Source organism: Camelus bactrianus, chromosome X (assembly GCF_048773025.1).
Source record: "Camelus bactrianus isolate YW-2024 breed Bactrian camel chromosome X, ASM4877302v1, whole genome shotgun sequence".
In the NCBI taxonomy this organism is placed as follows: Eukaryota; Metazoa; Chordata; class Mammalia; order Artiodactyla; family Camelidae; genus Camelus; species Camelus bactrianus.
Genome location: NC_133575.1, coordinates 113706637 through 113722333, shown reverse-complemented (window position 1 = coordinate 113722333; position 15697 = coordinate 113706637). Strand labels below are relative to the sequence as shown.

Below are 15697 nucleotides of genomic sequence, written 5' to 3'. Positions count from 1 at the left end.
CCAACACAAGCCCCCTTTCAGGATGAGTCCTGGAGGGCCTCACCAGGCCCCCCCATGTGATCTTTTCTCCTTCCTGCACAGCCTCTGGGATACATCTATTGTCCCTTGGTCTTGGGTTATGAGACAGTAAAACCGTTTTCTCTTGGTGTCCAGTTCTATGACTTTTCATGCATGCACACATAGATCTGCGAAGCCTCAGGCAGGAGCCGGGACAGCTCCTTCACCCTGCAAGACTCCCTTGTGTTCTGCATCACTGTGTCACTCTCTCACCCCACCTGTACCCCGTGGCCGCCACTGATCTGTCCTCTATCACTGCAAGACCCTGACGTACATGGACATACAGCATGTCACCTTCTGAGACAGCCTTCTTCTAATTAGTAGCATATCTTTGAGCTTCACCCAGGTTGTTCCACATATCAACAGGTCATTTCTTTTTCTTGCCAAGTGGTGATCCACTAGTGGATGCACCCTGGCCTCTTCATCCAGTCACCCTTGAAAGGAGATCTGGGTGCCTTCCCACTTTTGGCTACCACAAATAAAGTTGCTATAGACATTTGTGCCCAGCTTCTCGTGTGGCTGTATGCTTTCATTTCTCTGCGGGAAACAGCCAGGATTGGCACTGCTAAGTCATATGGTAAAACTCCATGTTTAACTTTATAAGAAATTGCCAAACCATTTTCCAGAGCCATCTGGCATTTCCACCAGTGATGGGCACGCATCCCAGTCCCTCACGTCCACCCCAGCACTTGGTATTGTGGTTTTCGTCTTTGCCATTTTGATGAGTGTGTTGTGGTACCTCATCCTGGTTTTTATTTGCTTTTCCTTAATGGGTAATGATTTCCTTTTCAAGTGCTTGTTCACCGTATGTTTATCTTCTTTGTAAAGAATCTTTTCAAGTCTTTTGTCAATTTTGAAACTAGGCTGTCTAGTTTTTAGTTTCAAGAGTTCTTTAGCTGTGTTGGATACATGTCCTTGGTCAGACATGTGCTTTGTGAACGTTTTCTCCTAGTCTGTGGCCTGTCTTTTCATTAATTTCATCTTAATTTTGAGCTTCTTTTACAGACTATGTTGTTGGTGTCACAAAGCACTCCTGTGATCAAACTCATTTAGCAGCACAGCCATGGTGGGTGGGATGTTAGTGCCCACACTGGCCTCGCGTGGTCCCTCTTGATCATTGCGGGAAACGTGCAGTCAGACTGCTTCATCTGTGGGGACCTGCACAGAACTGGGGCTGGAAAAATGTCTTGTATGCAAAAGTGCACATCAAGCCGGGGCTGGAATGGGCAAACCCTGGCACGACCTCACCTCCCAGAGGCACTGTGACTCTCCTACCTTCTTCTGTGCATTACTAGTAGAAACCACACAGCACCCTGTCATCTGCAGCCGGCTGCGTCTCTATCTGTACGTCTGTATCTCCATCCACGCTTCCACCTCTCTGTGCACAACCTATCTTAACCCAACACCCACTAACGGAAGCCAGAGGTCACTAGCATGACTCAGACTTCACCCATGGCAGGAGTGGAAACTGGCACAGCTTCTCTGAAAAGCAAGTTGGTGGTGTGGTTTGTATTTCAAAATCCCAAAAATTTACCACCCTCTGGCCTTGTAATACTGTTTCTGGAGTCTTTCCTAAGAAAACAATGGAAAAAAAGCAAAGATTTTTATGCAAAAAAAATATATGCTGCAGCATGATTTATAATTGTTTAAAACACTGGTACCAACTTCAATATTCAGAAATGAGGGTAAATGCATTTAAAGAATATTCTGTATCAAACTTTAAAGGTTATGTTTATAAAGACCTTTTACTGACATGGAAAAATGCTTATGATACATTAGAACAAAAAAGCAGGATATCAAATTATATATGCAGTATATCAATTATCTTTATGAAACAATAAACCCCAAACAAGGAAAACAAAACCACTATAACCATGTCACCTCCCAGTGGATTATGGGTCATTATTATTCTATTACCTACGCCTGTCTGTCTTTCCCAAGATTGCTACAATGAACATGGATAGCTTTTACAATAAAAAAAGAAAAGTTTATTTAAGGATTTAAAAGTTACATACAAGCCAGGGCCAGTGGATGATCTTGTCCAGTCTTAAGGCAATGAATATAAACTGGAGAATGTTGACAGAACACAGGATTTCTAACTAAAAATAAAGAGAACAATCAGTTAAACAAAGTAACAGCTATATTCAATACCACAATTATTTGGTTAACACGCTAAGAGGCAATGCAAATCATAATGCAGTGAACTTTTATTATGTTACACTTGGGACCTCCTGGTTTTCAGCAGCAGCAGAGCTATGCCAAGGGGAAACCTGCCCCAGCCTTCTGCCCCATCCCCTACGCACAGTGGCTCCCGGCCCTTGACACTCGCCCAGGCAATGACCTTGTTTCTAGGCTTGCCATGTGTATAGAGGCAATTTATGGGGGCCTCCCCAAGCTTCATTCCTGCCCCTACCCACAAACACCTCTGTTCCTAATCATCCCTGTACTGCCTTCTTCTTGTACCTGGGACTCAGCCTTGCATCCCACCCCTTCCTTTCTGGCTCCTCGAGGACCCATCACATCAAGACACGCACTATGGATTCTTTACTGCACCTTTAACCCACCATTCCACTGATCCTGCCCAGAAGCACAAAAACTCAGGCCCTCCTCAATACCAACTCCATCCCTGGCAAAGCACTCCAACAGCCCCCTGAGTAGCCTCCCGGCCTCCAGTCCTGAGAGCCCTGTGCTCCCGAATGCCCCCAGGCTGTCTTCCTTCTGGCCCCAGTGCTCCCCACTCTTCAACGGCTTACCACTACCCACAGAGTGACAATCACAGGATGCCATCTGACCTGGCTCACAGCTGCCCCAAACTTCCCAGTTCACAGGGCATTTAGTGACTCAGCAATTCTTTCAGAGGACTTTGGGCCAAAAGAAATACCTCAGCATTCCATTGACTTAAGTAATTAAATCTAAACTTAGTATTTACATCCTCTGTAGCCATCAAAAAAAGTTAAAAATAAACTGAAAGAAAAATATTATGTGTATTTCATTCTTAAATGATGACAAGTAATTCTCGTGGGATGGGCATGCCTGTTGGGCACCGCACCCCTTCTCAAGACACTTCCACCCTCTTTCTCTGTTCTCCACATGGACTTTTGCACAGTACTACCTTCTCATCACAGCAGTTGCCAACAAGCTAGAGTCTTCCATGACACCACTGAAGAGAATGTAGCGTGACCTAATAATGAAACTGTAAACCGCTTGGAGCTAGTAGTTCATATTCATAGGGTGTCCCCACAGATGTCAGGGATCACTGCTTTCCCCTTGAAAATGTCCAGTATCCCATGGTGCCCTTGTGAGTTCAGCACGGTGCCCTGGGGCAGCTTGGCACATGCCTCGAGGACTGAGGATCTGGCCCTTACCCGGCCCGATCCCTCTGTGCAGCCCCGCTTCTCCCCTACTCCCGCCTTTGCCTCCTTTCCACTTTATGTCCCACACATATTTTTTATTGTGGAAAAATACACATATCGTAAAACTTACCATCTTAACCATCTTCAGGTGCACAGTTGAACGGTATTATGTACATTTATGTTGCCATCATATTACTACAGTGGTGAAACCATCACCACATTCCCATCTCTGGGACTCTCTGCATCTTTCAAAACTGTGCTCTGCTCATATCTGAGCCACTGGTCCCCTTAGCACAACAGACTTTCTTCTGCCTCTATGGCTTATGTGTTATTCCCTCTGCCCGAAAATAGACCATCCCCTTCCCTACCTCCACAGGACACCCTGGCAAGCCCTGACTCCTCCTTCCCGGCTCTGGCTGAGCCTATCCCTAGTCGCTCGCTAGCGAATGTAGGCACTCCTCTTCCTCCTGGGACACAAGAACCAAGAGGGAGCTCCACTCCTGGTGCGCTGTTTCTTCTCTTAGGCAGAATGCCAAAAGTGTGACCATATGAACGCCATCTTCCCCTAACTCAGCCCAGTATGGTCCTAGCCCTTCTATATGCTTTTACTTTCTAAGAAACAAAGTTTTCAATTTTTAGGTTTCTTAAACCTCCTCCTCAGCCCCTATCCAACAGTATTTACATAACTCTCTCAGTGCTTTTCGACCTGGGCAATGCTGCTCGCCTGGGGAGGATCTAGGAAACGTGTGGGGGCACTACTGCACGTCATGACGACTTGGGGGAGCACCTCCACTTGTGTTTAGTGGGCGGAGGTCAAGGATAAGTGTCCTGAAATGCATGGGACAGTCCTGTTCAACAAAACATTTCCTGTCCAAAAGGCCAATAGCATACCCCACCCCCCACTGAGAAATACAGACCCAAGTAGGTAGTATCAAGAATGTTTGATCTCAGTGGTTTTGTCTGATGTAAGTTTTTGCAAATGATTTTTAAAGCTTGGTTTTACTTCATTTGCTCAGATAATAGAAAAAAATGCAAAGCAACAGAGGCATAAAGTAGAAAGGTAAGAACGACTGGGTGGAAATGGTGCCTTTAACCAATCGAAGGAATACAGATTCGGGTAATGTTAGATGAGGAGTCTGGAGCTGGTGTAGAAACCCGAGTTTAGACATGAGAATTTAGCAAGTGAGAGCACACAAGTCGCAGCGGAGGCAGCATTGCTCAGGGAGGACAGAGAACACCCAAGATGCGCGCCTGACAAGACAGCCACTTGTGAGGGGTGGATGGAGGAAGGAGAACCCAGCCAAGGAGCTGAACGAAGGTGGAGGTGGCCAGGCTGGTCAAAGTAGCCAGCGGCCAGAAAAGATGAGGGCCGAAGAGGCCCCGCTGGATGAGGCCACAGGGCGTCAGTGCCAGGTCCTGGCGAGCATGCGGTCAGAGTGGCACCGCTGCCGGGAGCCTTTTCGTGAGCGGAAGGGACAGGCACAGCAGTCAAAGGCCTGAGAGGGGTTTGCCGCTATTGTTTTGTTTTCCCTTTCAAATGAGGGACCAAAGTTACCGGAGAGAGTGGGTCAGTTCAGGGGCAAGCACTTACAGGAAGCAGTGGAGAGGACAGGCCTGCCCCGGGAGGGAGGACAAGACAAGCAAAGGTCTCAAAGGACTGAGTCCCTGGGGAGCAGGGGGTGGGGAGCGCACTGTGCAGACGTGCACCGGGGCGAGGAGAGTCTAGCTCAGTGCTTTCAACCTTGCTCTCCTTACTGTCCCCCAAGGAGTCTTTTTAGACATCTTTTTCCCCTAATCACACAACTGCATGAAATTTTACCACCACCAGCAAGCAGCCAGAGGGGGTGGTGCAGAGACTGCTGAAGGCTCGGGCCAGCACAGGGAAGGTGAGAGTGGGCCCTCAGAGGTCCTCTCCCGCCACAGCCTCCCAGCACCAGGGCCCAGCAATCGCTTCCCTGTCCCAGGCGCAACCGCTCTGGGTGCTCGGGGCCCTGTTCCCATGGATGTCCACAGCGCCTTGCTCTACCACCCTCCCGCTGCAGACGCCTTCCTCTCATGGCTCACCCTGAGCTGCCACCTGCCAGCTCAGACGCTCCCTTCCAACCACCTGCTGTCTTCTTCCTCTGCCCATGATCCACGCGGCTCAACACAGAGCATCCACAGTGCCCAGTTCTCCTTCACCCTGCTCTGCATAGGGCTTCAGAGTTAGGCTGACTGCAACAGAATCCTGCCCCTGCACGAGCGGCCAGGAACAAATTACTCACCCTCTCTGGGAAGCAGGCATGTGACTGTACCTACTCTGCCAGCTTGTTCCGCATCGTTGATAAGATGCGACTACATGGGAAGTTCCCAGCCCGCACGCCTGGCACACAGCAAGTGGTCAATAAATGTTTTCTGCAATTATTGCCATTTCCTGTATTAGTGCTGCTAGGACTGCTTTTTCATTCACATGAGCGTCCTGTGTTTAAGGCAAAAAGGTCTTGGCATAGAGTAAATACTTTATAAACAATTTCTGAATTAATAAACAGACACACTGGCACATCAGCAGAAGCTAAGCTGAGAGCAGATGCAGTGCCAGGGCATGGGCTCTGAGGTGGTGTGCCGGTTAGTTCTACATGTCAACCTGGCTGGGCTAGAGCGCTCAGTGATTTCAGCAGACAGTAATCTAGGTATTGCTGTAAACGTACTGATTTTAAGTAAAGGAGATTTCCCTCGATAATATGTGTAGGTCTCATCCAATCAGCGAAAAGGCCTTCAGAGCCCAAACAGGTTTCCTGGAGAGGGAGAAATTCTGCCTCAAGACCACAGCATCAGCTCCTGCTGTCTCCAGCCCACCAGCCTGTCCTCTGGGTTTCAGACTGGCCAGCCCTCACATCATGTGAGCCAGCTCCTTAAACAAACCTCCTTGTAAGTACATCTATCTGCATGTCTGCATCTACATCTGCATCTGTACTAGTGCTTGTTTCTCAGGAGAAGCTGGACTGATCCAGGCAGACACGGAAAGACGTGACGCTGGAAGAAGCCTGCTGGCCTGGGTGAAAAACCAGTGTTCTATGTCAAGAAAGAGAAATATGACGATTGCCACCGCCTTTCATTTCCTGACGTACCAGGATCTAGAGTTAGTGATCAACTTCTTCCTAACAAAGGGCAAGAAGTCTACTATAGTAACTGACCAAAAGATGTGGCTTCTTAAAACATTCTTAAATATGTGAAATCTCACCTCCAACGACCTGTCATGTCGAAAGCCCCAAACACAAGCTGCAACAGACACCGGGGAAACGAAGAACAGCGGCATGAAGACCAGAAGCCAGAAATGGCTCCCTCTCTCGATCCTGTCGCAGACCAGCACCTCAAACATCAACAGCAGCAAGTGGATGCCCACGGCGATCAACATGGCTTTAAACTCCACACACGTTTCTCCTTCTGCTCTAAAAAGGGACAGAAGAAGAAGAGGAACACCCTCAGTTCAAAATCTCCATAACAAGTGGGCAGCCCAGGGCGATGCCAACTGATGTGGGCACTATGGACTGTACTTGTAAATTTGACAAAAAGGCGAAGGGAAATCAGGTAGAAAGCTAAATTAACCTTCATCCTTAATAGGCGATCTTTCGAACGTCAAAGAACTACTTCATAACAAGAAATGAACATTAACAACCACACCAGATGTAAAGTTTTAACTGTGTAAAGATATTCTCAGGAGTAACAGCCACAGTTACTATTTCCTCACCATGCACATAAACACTTTTGTTCATAACTTTAAATCCAACTACTTCCGAGGTTATTTAAGCTGATTGCTTCTACTGCTAAAAACTGACAAATATCCCTTAAATCTCATGATCTCATCTCTCAATTAAAAGCCATATAAACCACATTTCATGCAATATTATAAAAATAACCATAGCTTTACAAACAAGTGTGGGTTATATTTCAAGAAAATATAGTAACTGTTGTTAGGTGCTATTTTAAAATGCAAATAAAATTATGAATGCCTTTTTGTTTTCCTTTCTGTTCCATTAGGATGAATTAACACCTGCAGATGGTAAAGAAGAGCAGTTAAAACTGTTCTTAAAATCAGTTTAAGCCGTTGAAGGATAATGCATGGATTCAATAGCTTAGCAATTAAAAAATAATAAGGCCACTAATCAGGAAAATACTTAATAATGCGTTTGCAACACTGACAATGTTCCATTTAAAATACAGATGAACATTTATAATGTGTCATGTTGCTGATAAATACACTCAACTTTAGGACACAGAAAATGAGGTCAGTGGTTATTTCTATGGGACCCAACAATGTTCCAATGGACAATGTTGACACTAGAATGACCACATCTGTACATTCAGGACATTCAACTACACACATACGATTCCTCCTCTTAAAGGAATCTTGAAAGTACCCTTAAATGTAACAATACAGAAATGTTCAAATAGCTTCTAAATATCAACTAGTGGAACTGAAAATCTTTAGCTATTTAACTTTATATTCTTTAAGTAGCAAACATTAGATATCTGAGAACAGCTCATAAAAAAGAAAAGATTTGCAGCCACACAGGTAATCTTAAAAAGAAAATCTAAGAACTTCAAATATCTAAGCCACACATGAATGTCCCATCTGCCAAGGCTCTCTGTGTGGCTATTTTCAAGTCTTAGATATATATGTGGTAACATTTTACACGATCTAAATCTTCTTTTAAAAGTTCATAACCAAGATTTAAACAAGTTGAGATGGTCCTAATTTCTACACTTTTCTCACATGAGCAGCTGCACGTGTCCCCCTTTTCCCTCTCTACTTGCCTGCTGGGCATTCCTTCACTCCTCATCTTCCTGGTGATGGTTTAGAATAGCCCCCCCGCCTTCAAGTCCCCTTTCTCCTTTCTGAAGGTTCAGATTTTGCGAGGAAGGGCAGAGAGACTCTCGTGGGCCCCAGTAGCATCAGGCTGTACACTGGAGTGAGCCCACTCCAGAAACTTGAACCAGCCAAGGCATCCAAGAAGAAAGGTGTGGGGCAGGGTGAAGGTAAAGGGTACACCTCTGCCCGGCCCCTAAGGCTCTGCTCTCCTTCACAGCATCTGGGCCTCATCTTTTCCTGTCTCGGGACCTCACTATTTGCTGGCCAAGCTGCTCCCCCACACCATTAACAATCCCCAACCCCAGGAGTAGGAGACTGGGACAAGGGGAGACCCAGTTCCAGGGCTGAACTGGAGAAGGATATATCCCTGATGAACAAAGCTGGAACTGTGGTGTGTAGAACTGCTCCTACAAACAGGATTGCTTTATACATCCTTGTCTAGCACGGTGTAACAGTTCTGTATTTTGGATGCATTTTAGATTACATAAGCCTTTGTAGGCTGGCTAGGAACCTAAGCACCTAAAATAACAGTGCTTTTGTTTTAAAAAAAGGATTTCAACACTTAATCTTTAAAAACTTAGAATAGAACTCAACTTGCCTATATTACAGTTCTTATAAAGTCTCAGATAGGTAGAAAAGAAAACAGTCCTTACTTTATCAAAAGTGAAAAGCAAGATACTGCTCCCTCAGGATAGAGAGCAGATAGGTCTTATAAAGCAGCATTACCGATATTGGGGATTTCGTGCCCAGACTCCAGTTCCAACCGAGGCTCCAACAATGACCATTAACTTCCACAGCCATATTGGAGCAAAGACAGCCCAGTAACTCCACTGAATGATGCCATCTAGACGAAGGGCCAGCAGCACAGAGAACAGCAGCAGACAGGCATAGATGAGGAATTTACTAGGAGAAAAGGAAAATGATTAAAGAGGATTCACATTTATAAATATGTGATATTAAAATGAAAAGTAGTAACAGCATTATTTTTCAGCACATGAAAACAGTTCTAATTCAACAACCATTGATTGAAAAGATCTACATAGTAGTTCTTAGAGGATAAGAAAAACATAATGAAGACTAAAATAAGTTCCCTGCTTTCCAGGGCTTCCTGGTAGGAGGGAGTCCACACAGAAACATGTAATTACACTACAGCATGCCATGAGTCATAATGGTTCTATTGGTAGAGTGTGATGGGAGTCCAGGACAGGAAATGTGGATTCTGTCTGGGGTTACTGGGAAGCAGAGAAGTACTGACCCTGGAGCTGGTTCTGGAGGATACATGGAAAGCTGCCAGGCAGGAAAGGCTAGGAGATGAGGAAGTGTTCCAAGCAGAAGGAACTAGCTATACCAAGACATGGAGACTGGAAAAGGCAGACATGTCCAGGATATGGTCAAGTTCTATCACTGACTAATTATTTAATTCTATTTTAAAAAAGGCAGTCATCTGCCATGTTCCTATACAGTAATATTTTAGTACATGTGTTATCCTTTTTGTGACTGATTAAATTATAAACACATACATACATTCTCATATTTCACATAAAAGGGACTTCATGAAGAGGATGTTTTTAGTATTAATTAGAAATTACATTGTTGAGGACTTCTACTTCCAGTTTTGATATAATGAGAGGAATGGGGTTTTCCTTCCCACCTTAAACAAGAAAACTAGATAAAATATATGAAACAACAGTTTTCAGACACTGGACAACAGGTAGTGAAGGACTGTGATGGCAGAAAGAAAGAAAACGAGGTAAACTCTATTATTGCTCTATTATTGTCTGGTGGCAATTTCCAGACTGAAGTAAGAAGGCAGTTAAAACCCAATGGTATGGACAATTACATTAAATGTAAGTGGTCTAAATAGCAATTAAAACAGATTGTCAGATTGCATTTTAAAAAGCAAGACAACTATATGCTACCTATAAGAAACCTACTTTATCTGTCTACAAAGTAACAGACAGATTGAAAGGACAGAAAAAGTTATTCCAGGAAAACACTAACCAAAAGGAAGTCAGAGTGAGTATATTAATATTTGTTTTAGTCTTCTATTGTTGCTATAACAAATTACAACAAATTTAGCAGCTTAAAACAATAAAAATTTATTATCTCACAGTTGTGTATGTCAGAAGTCCAGACAGGCTTGGTTGGTTTCTCTGCTCAGAGTCTCATAACTGAAATCAAGATGTCAGTTGGCTGGGCTCTTCTCAGGAGACTCTGGGAAGAATCTGCTTCCAAGTTCATTCAGATTGTTGGCAATCTGGTTTCCTGTAGCTGTAGGACTGAGATCTCAGTTTCTTTGCTGGCTGTCAGCTAGGGGCTGCCCTTAGCTTCTAGAGTTCTCTCTCTGATCACTGCACATAGGCCTTTACATCTCAAAGCCAGCAACAGCATACTGAATCTTTCTCATACTTCTGACTTCTCCTTCTGCCACATTGCTTCTGCTTCCAGAGAAAGGTCTATGCTTTTAAGAGCTCATGTGATTTGACTGGGTCCACATGGATAATCCAGGACAATAAACTTCACAACTGTGATAGGCAGAATTCTAAAGATGTTCCCCAAGATTCCTCTCCTCAATTATTCAATCAAACACTAATCTGTACTATCATGAAAGGACTTTGCAGATGGAATTATGGTTACTAATCAGCTGACCTTAAAATAGGGAGATTATCCTGGATTACCCAGGTGTGTCCAGTGTAATCATATGAAAACAGAAGAGGAAGGCATACAAGCAAGTCAGAGAGATGTGGCAGAAGAGCAGAGATGAGGCAGAAGGGGAAGTCAGAGAGATTCCAAAAGTGAGAAGAACTCAACCTGCCTTTGCTGGCTTTGAAGACAGAGGAAGGGAGTCACAAGCCAAGGAATGCAAGCAGACTCTAGAAGTTGAGAATGACTCCTGGCTGACTGCCAGCATGGAAATGGGGTCATTAGCCCTACAATCACAAGGAACTAAATTCTGACAATAACCCAAATGAGTTTGGAAGAAGGTTAATCTCCAGAGCCTCAAGAAAGGGACACAGTCCTGCCAACACCTTGATTCCAGCCTTGTGAAACTCTAAGCAGAAGATCCAACTGAGCCATGCTGTACCTGTACTTCTGACCCACAGAACTATGAGATAATAAGTTTGTGTAGTTATAAGACACTAAGTCTGTGGTAATTTGCCATGGAAGCAAAAGAAACTAATATGGTAACTTTAAAAACATCTGCAAAATCCCCATTACCATGTAACATAACATATTTACAGGTTTCAGGGCTTAAGGACCTGGATATCTTTGGAGGAACCATCCTGCCTACTGCAACATAAGACAAGATATGTTTTTGAACAAGGAATATTACCAGGCACAAACAGGGGCATTCATAATGATAAAGAGGTATTTGTCACAGGAGGATCTGGCAACCATAAATATTTATGTACCTAATAACAAAGCTTCAAAATATGTATAGAAAATATCAATAATTAAAATATTAAGGAGAAACAGAAAAATCCATAATTATTATTGGAAATTAACACTTCTCTCTCAGCAACTGATAGAAAACATAGAAAATTACTAAGGATATACAAGCCCATAATAACAATATCAACCAACATGACCTAAATGAAATCGATAAAGCATTCCTCACAATACAGCAGAATACAAATTCAAGTGCAAATTCAAGTGCACATGGACCATTCACCAAGACAGAAAATTCTGGGCTATTAAACAAGCCTCAACAAGTGTGAAAGGGTCAAAATCATATAAAGTAAATCTCTAAGCATAATGAGGTTAAACTAAAAATCAACAACATAAAGATATTTGGAAAATTATCAAAATACTTGCAAATTAAACAATACTCTCCTAAATAATCCATAGGTAAAAGAAAAAAAAAAACACAAGGAAAAATTTTTTAAAAAATTCTGGACTTAATGGAAGTGAAAACACAAACATACCAAACTATGTGAGCTATAGCTAAAGCAATACATAAGGGGAATTTATAACATCACATGCTTAGTAGAAAAGATCTCAAGTCAATGACCTGTGATTCACTTTAAGACACTAGGAAGAGAAGGAACTTTTAAAAAAACAAATGGAAGGAAATAATAGATATACACACAAAAATCAATGAAAAGTAGTAGAAATATATTAGAGAAAAATCAATGAAGTGAAAAGCTGGTTCTTTGAAAAGATCAAGAAAACTGGTAAATTTATAGCTAGCGTGCTCAGGGAAAAAACAAGTAGACATAAATTATCAATATCAGGAATTAAAGCAGGGACATCACTACAAGTCCTAGAAACATTACAGGGATTAGAAGGGGATATTATGAACAACTTTATACAAGGAAATTTCTTGAAATAAAGACATTTATCAAAGTTCACATGAGAAGAAATACTTTCATATACCTTTATTTATTAAACAAACTGAAACTGTAGTTGGAATCCATCTTACAAAGAAAGTGTCAGGCCCAGACAAAACCTACCAAACACTTAAGGAAGAAATAGCACCAATTTTTCACAAACTCTTGGAGAAAATATGAGAGTGGAACATTTTCCAATTTATTTTGTGAAGCCAGCATTACCCTAATACCCAAACCTGACCAAGAAAGAAAACTACAAACCAATATCCTTCATGAAGACAGATATAAAGTCCCTAAAAATAGCAAATCAATTCCAACAACATATAAAAAGGATATCACATTATGACTAAGTGTGGTTTAGCCAGGATTGCACGTTTGGCTTTACATTTGAAATCAATTAATGTAATTCACTGTTTAACAGAATGAAAAAGAGAAGCCATATGATTATCTCAACAGATCCAGAAAAAAAAATCTGACATAATTCACTAATCATTCAAGATAAAAGCTCTAAACAAATTAGGAATAGAAGGGTATCTATATAAAAAACCTCGTTAAAAATGCTTAACGGTGAAAGACTAAATATTTTCCCCCTAAGATTTGAAACAAGGCAACTATGCCCACTTCAATACATCTATTCAACATTGTATGGAGGTCCTAGCCACAAAAATAACACAAGAAAAAGAAAGAAAATGGATCAAGATTTGAAAGGAAGAAGTAAATCTGATGTCTGCAGGCAAAATGACTGTCTATGTAGAAAATCCTAAGTATTCTACCAAAAAAGCTACTAAATCTAAAAAGTGAATTTAGCAAAGTTGCAGGATACAAGATAAATATATCAAAAAATTACTACATTTCTATATGCTAACGATGAGAAAATGGACACTGAATTTAAAAAAAACTATCATTTACTGCAACTTACCTAGATATCTAATAATATTTAAAATTAAAAGTTTATGGAAAAAATTACCATTTACAACAGTATCAAAACATGAAATACTTCAAGATAAATTTAATAAAATATGTGCAAGACTTATACTCTGAAACCTAACAAACACTACCAAAAACAAAAGAGATCTAAATAAGTGGAGAGATACCATTTTTATAGATGAGAAAATTCAATATTGTTAAACTTTACATTCTCTATTAGTTTCCTATGGTTGCTATAACAAATTACCATGAATTTGGTGGTTTAAAACATACACATTTATTCTCTTATGGTTCTGGAGGCCAGAGGTCCAAAATGGGGTTCACTAGGTAACTAAGTCTGGAGACTAGGGAAGAATCCATTGCTTGCCGTTCCCAGTTTCTAGAGCTACACTACTTGCACTCCTTGGGCCCCTTTCTCCATCACCAAAATAAGAAGTACAGCATCTTCAAATATCTTTGTCTGCTTCAATCACACTGCCTTCTCCTCTTAAAAATATCTCCTTCCCTCTCATATGCAAACCCATAAATGCATTTAGGGCCCCAGTTGGATAATCCAGGATAGTCTTCCCATCTGAAGATCTTTAACTTAATCACATCTTTTGCTATACAAGGTAATAGTCACCTTTTTTGCCATAGAAGGTAACACTCATAGGAAGTAGGTATCTTTGAGGAACATTACTTAGCCTACACTCATCAAATTATTCTAAAGATTCAATGCATGTAGTCCCTTCCATTTGTTTATTTTTGCTTGTTTCTCCTACTTGAAGGGGACATATCCAAAAAAATATTGCTAAGACTGATGTCAGGGTGCATACCACCTATGTTTTCTTCTAGGAGTTTTATGGTTTCAGGTCTTACATTTAAGTCTTTAATCCACAGTGAGTTCATTTGTGTATATGGTATGAGAAAGTAGTCCAGTTTGGTATCAGCTCACACGTGTCAGAGTGGCTATCATCAAAAAGACAAGAAATAACAAGGTTGGTGAGGATGTGGAGAAAAGAGAACCCTCACGCACTGTTGGCAGAAACGTAAATTGGTGCAGCGACTATGGAAAACAGTATGAAGGTTCCTCAAAAAATTAAAAATAGAACTAACATATGATTCAGCAATTCCACTCCTGGGGATTTATCCAAATAAAATGAAAACACTAATTTGAAAAGATATGTGCATACCACCTGACAGGGCCTGCCAGCCATATCTGGGCTACAATGTTGGCATTATTTGAGGTGGCAGGCAGGATGCCTACCTTCTGTTGTCTTTGGGTGAGTGTCTGAGCCAGCCAAGGAGAGGTTGGATGACTGAGAAACAAGGGATTCTTTTGGTTAAACTGAAAACTTCATTTGGGAACCAAAAATCTTAAATAATCTTTTGGACTTTGAGCCACATATTTCCCCTGAAGAGTAATGTGTTTTTTTCCAGCAAAATTTTGTTGACGGTTATGTTATTAAGGAATGAACTGAGATGAATATGTGGAAATGTTATTTAATGGCATATTGTCCTAAAAATCTGAAGACCTGCAGGAGATTTAAAAATCCCAACCCTTGTTACAACTTTTTAAAAGATTGTGAAATTATCAAAATGCACATGAATCAAGTTTTAATATACTGTATGATGGGTGGGTGAGGCTGTCCATTGTACCATTTCTTTCTTTGAATTCTCAGGCATGGTTTGGCAGTGCAAGAACTCTGTAACATTAACAAATTCAATAAAGTAAATATACAGAAAAAAAAAAGAAAAGATATATGCACCTCTATGTTCATTGCAGCCTTATTTACAATAGCCAAGGTATGCAAACAACCTAAGTGTCCAATAGATGACTGTTTAGACGATATGGGGTGGGTGGGTGGGTGTGTGTGTGTGTGTGTGTGTGTGTGTGTGTGTGTGTGTGTGTGTGTGTGATGGAGTATTACTCAGCCATAAAAAAGAATTAAATCTTGCCATTTGTGACAATATGGATGAACCTAGAGGGTATTAGGCTAAGTGAAATAAGTATGACAAAGAAAGCCAAATACTACATAACTTCACTTATATGTGGACTCTAAAAAACAAAACAAATGAACAAACATGACAAAACAGAAATAGTCATAGATACAGAGAACAACAGGTGGTTGCCAGAGGGGAGGCAGAGAGAGGAGACAAATAGGTGAGGGAGATTAAAAAGTATAACTTCCAGCTACAAA

General features: G+C 41.7%; 1 protein-coding gene across 1 annotated transcript in view; it reads right to left on the bottom strand.

Moving 5' to 3' along the window:
* TMEM185A (transmembrane protein 185A) overlaps positions 1-15697 on the bottom strand; it is a 32638-nt gene that overhangs the window by 4141 nt on the left and 12800 nt on the right. The window contains exons 2-4 of the mRNA XM_074359887.1: positions 8986-9162; positions 6631-6838; positions 2073-2156 (exon numbers count right to left, since the gene is read on the bottom strand). Coding sequence (XP_074215988.1) covers positions 2073-2156; positions 6631-6838; positions 8986-9162 — 469 coding nt within the window. The remainder of the gene's footprint in view (positions 1-2072; positions 2157-6630; positions 6839-8985; positions 9163-15697) is intronic.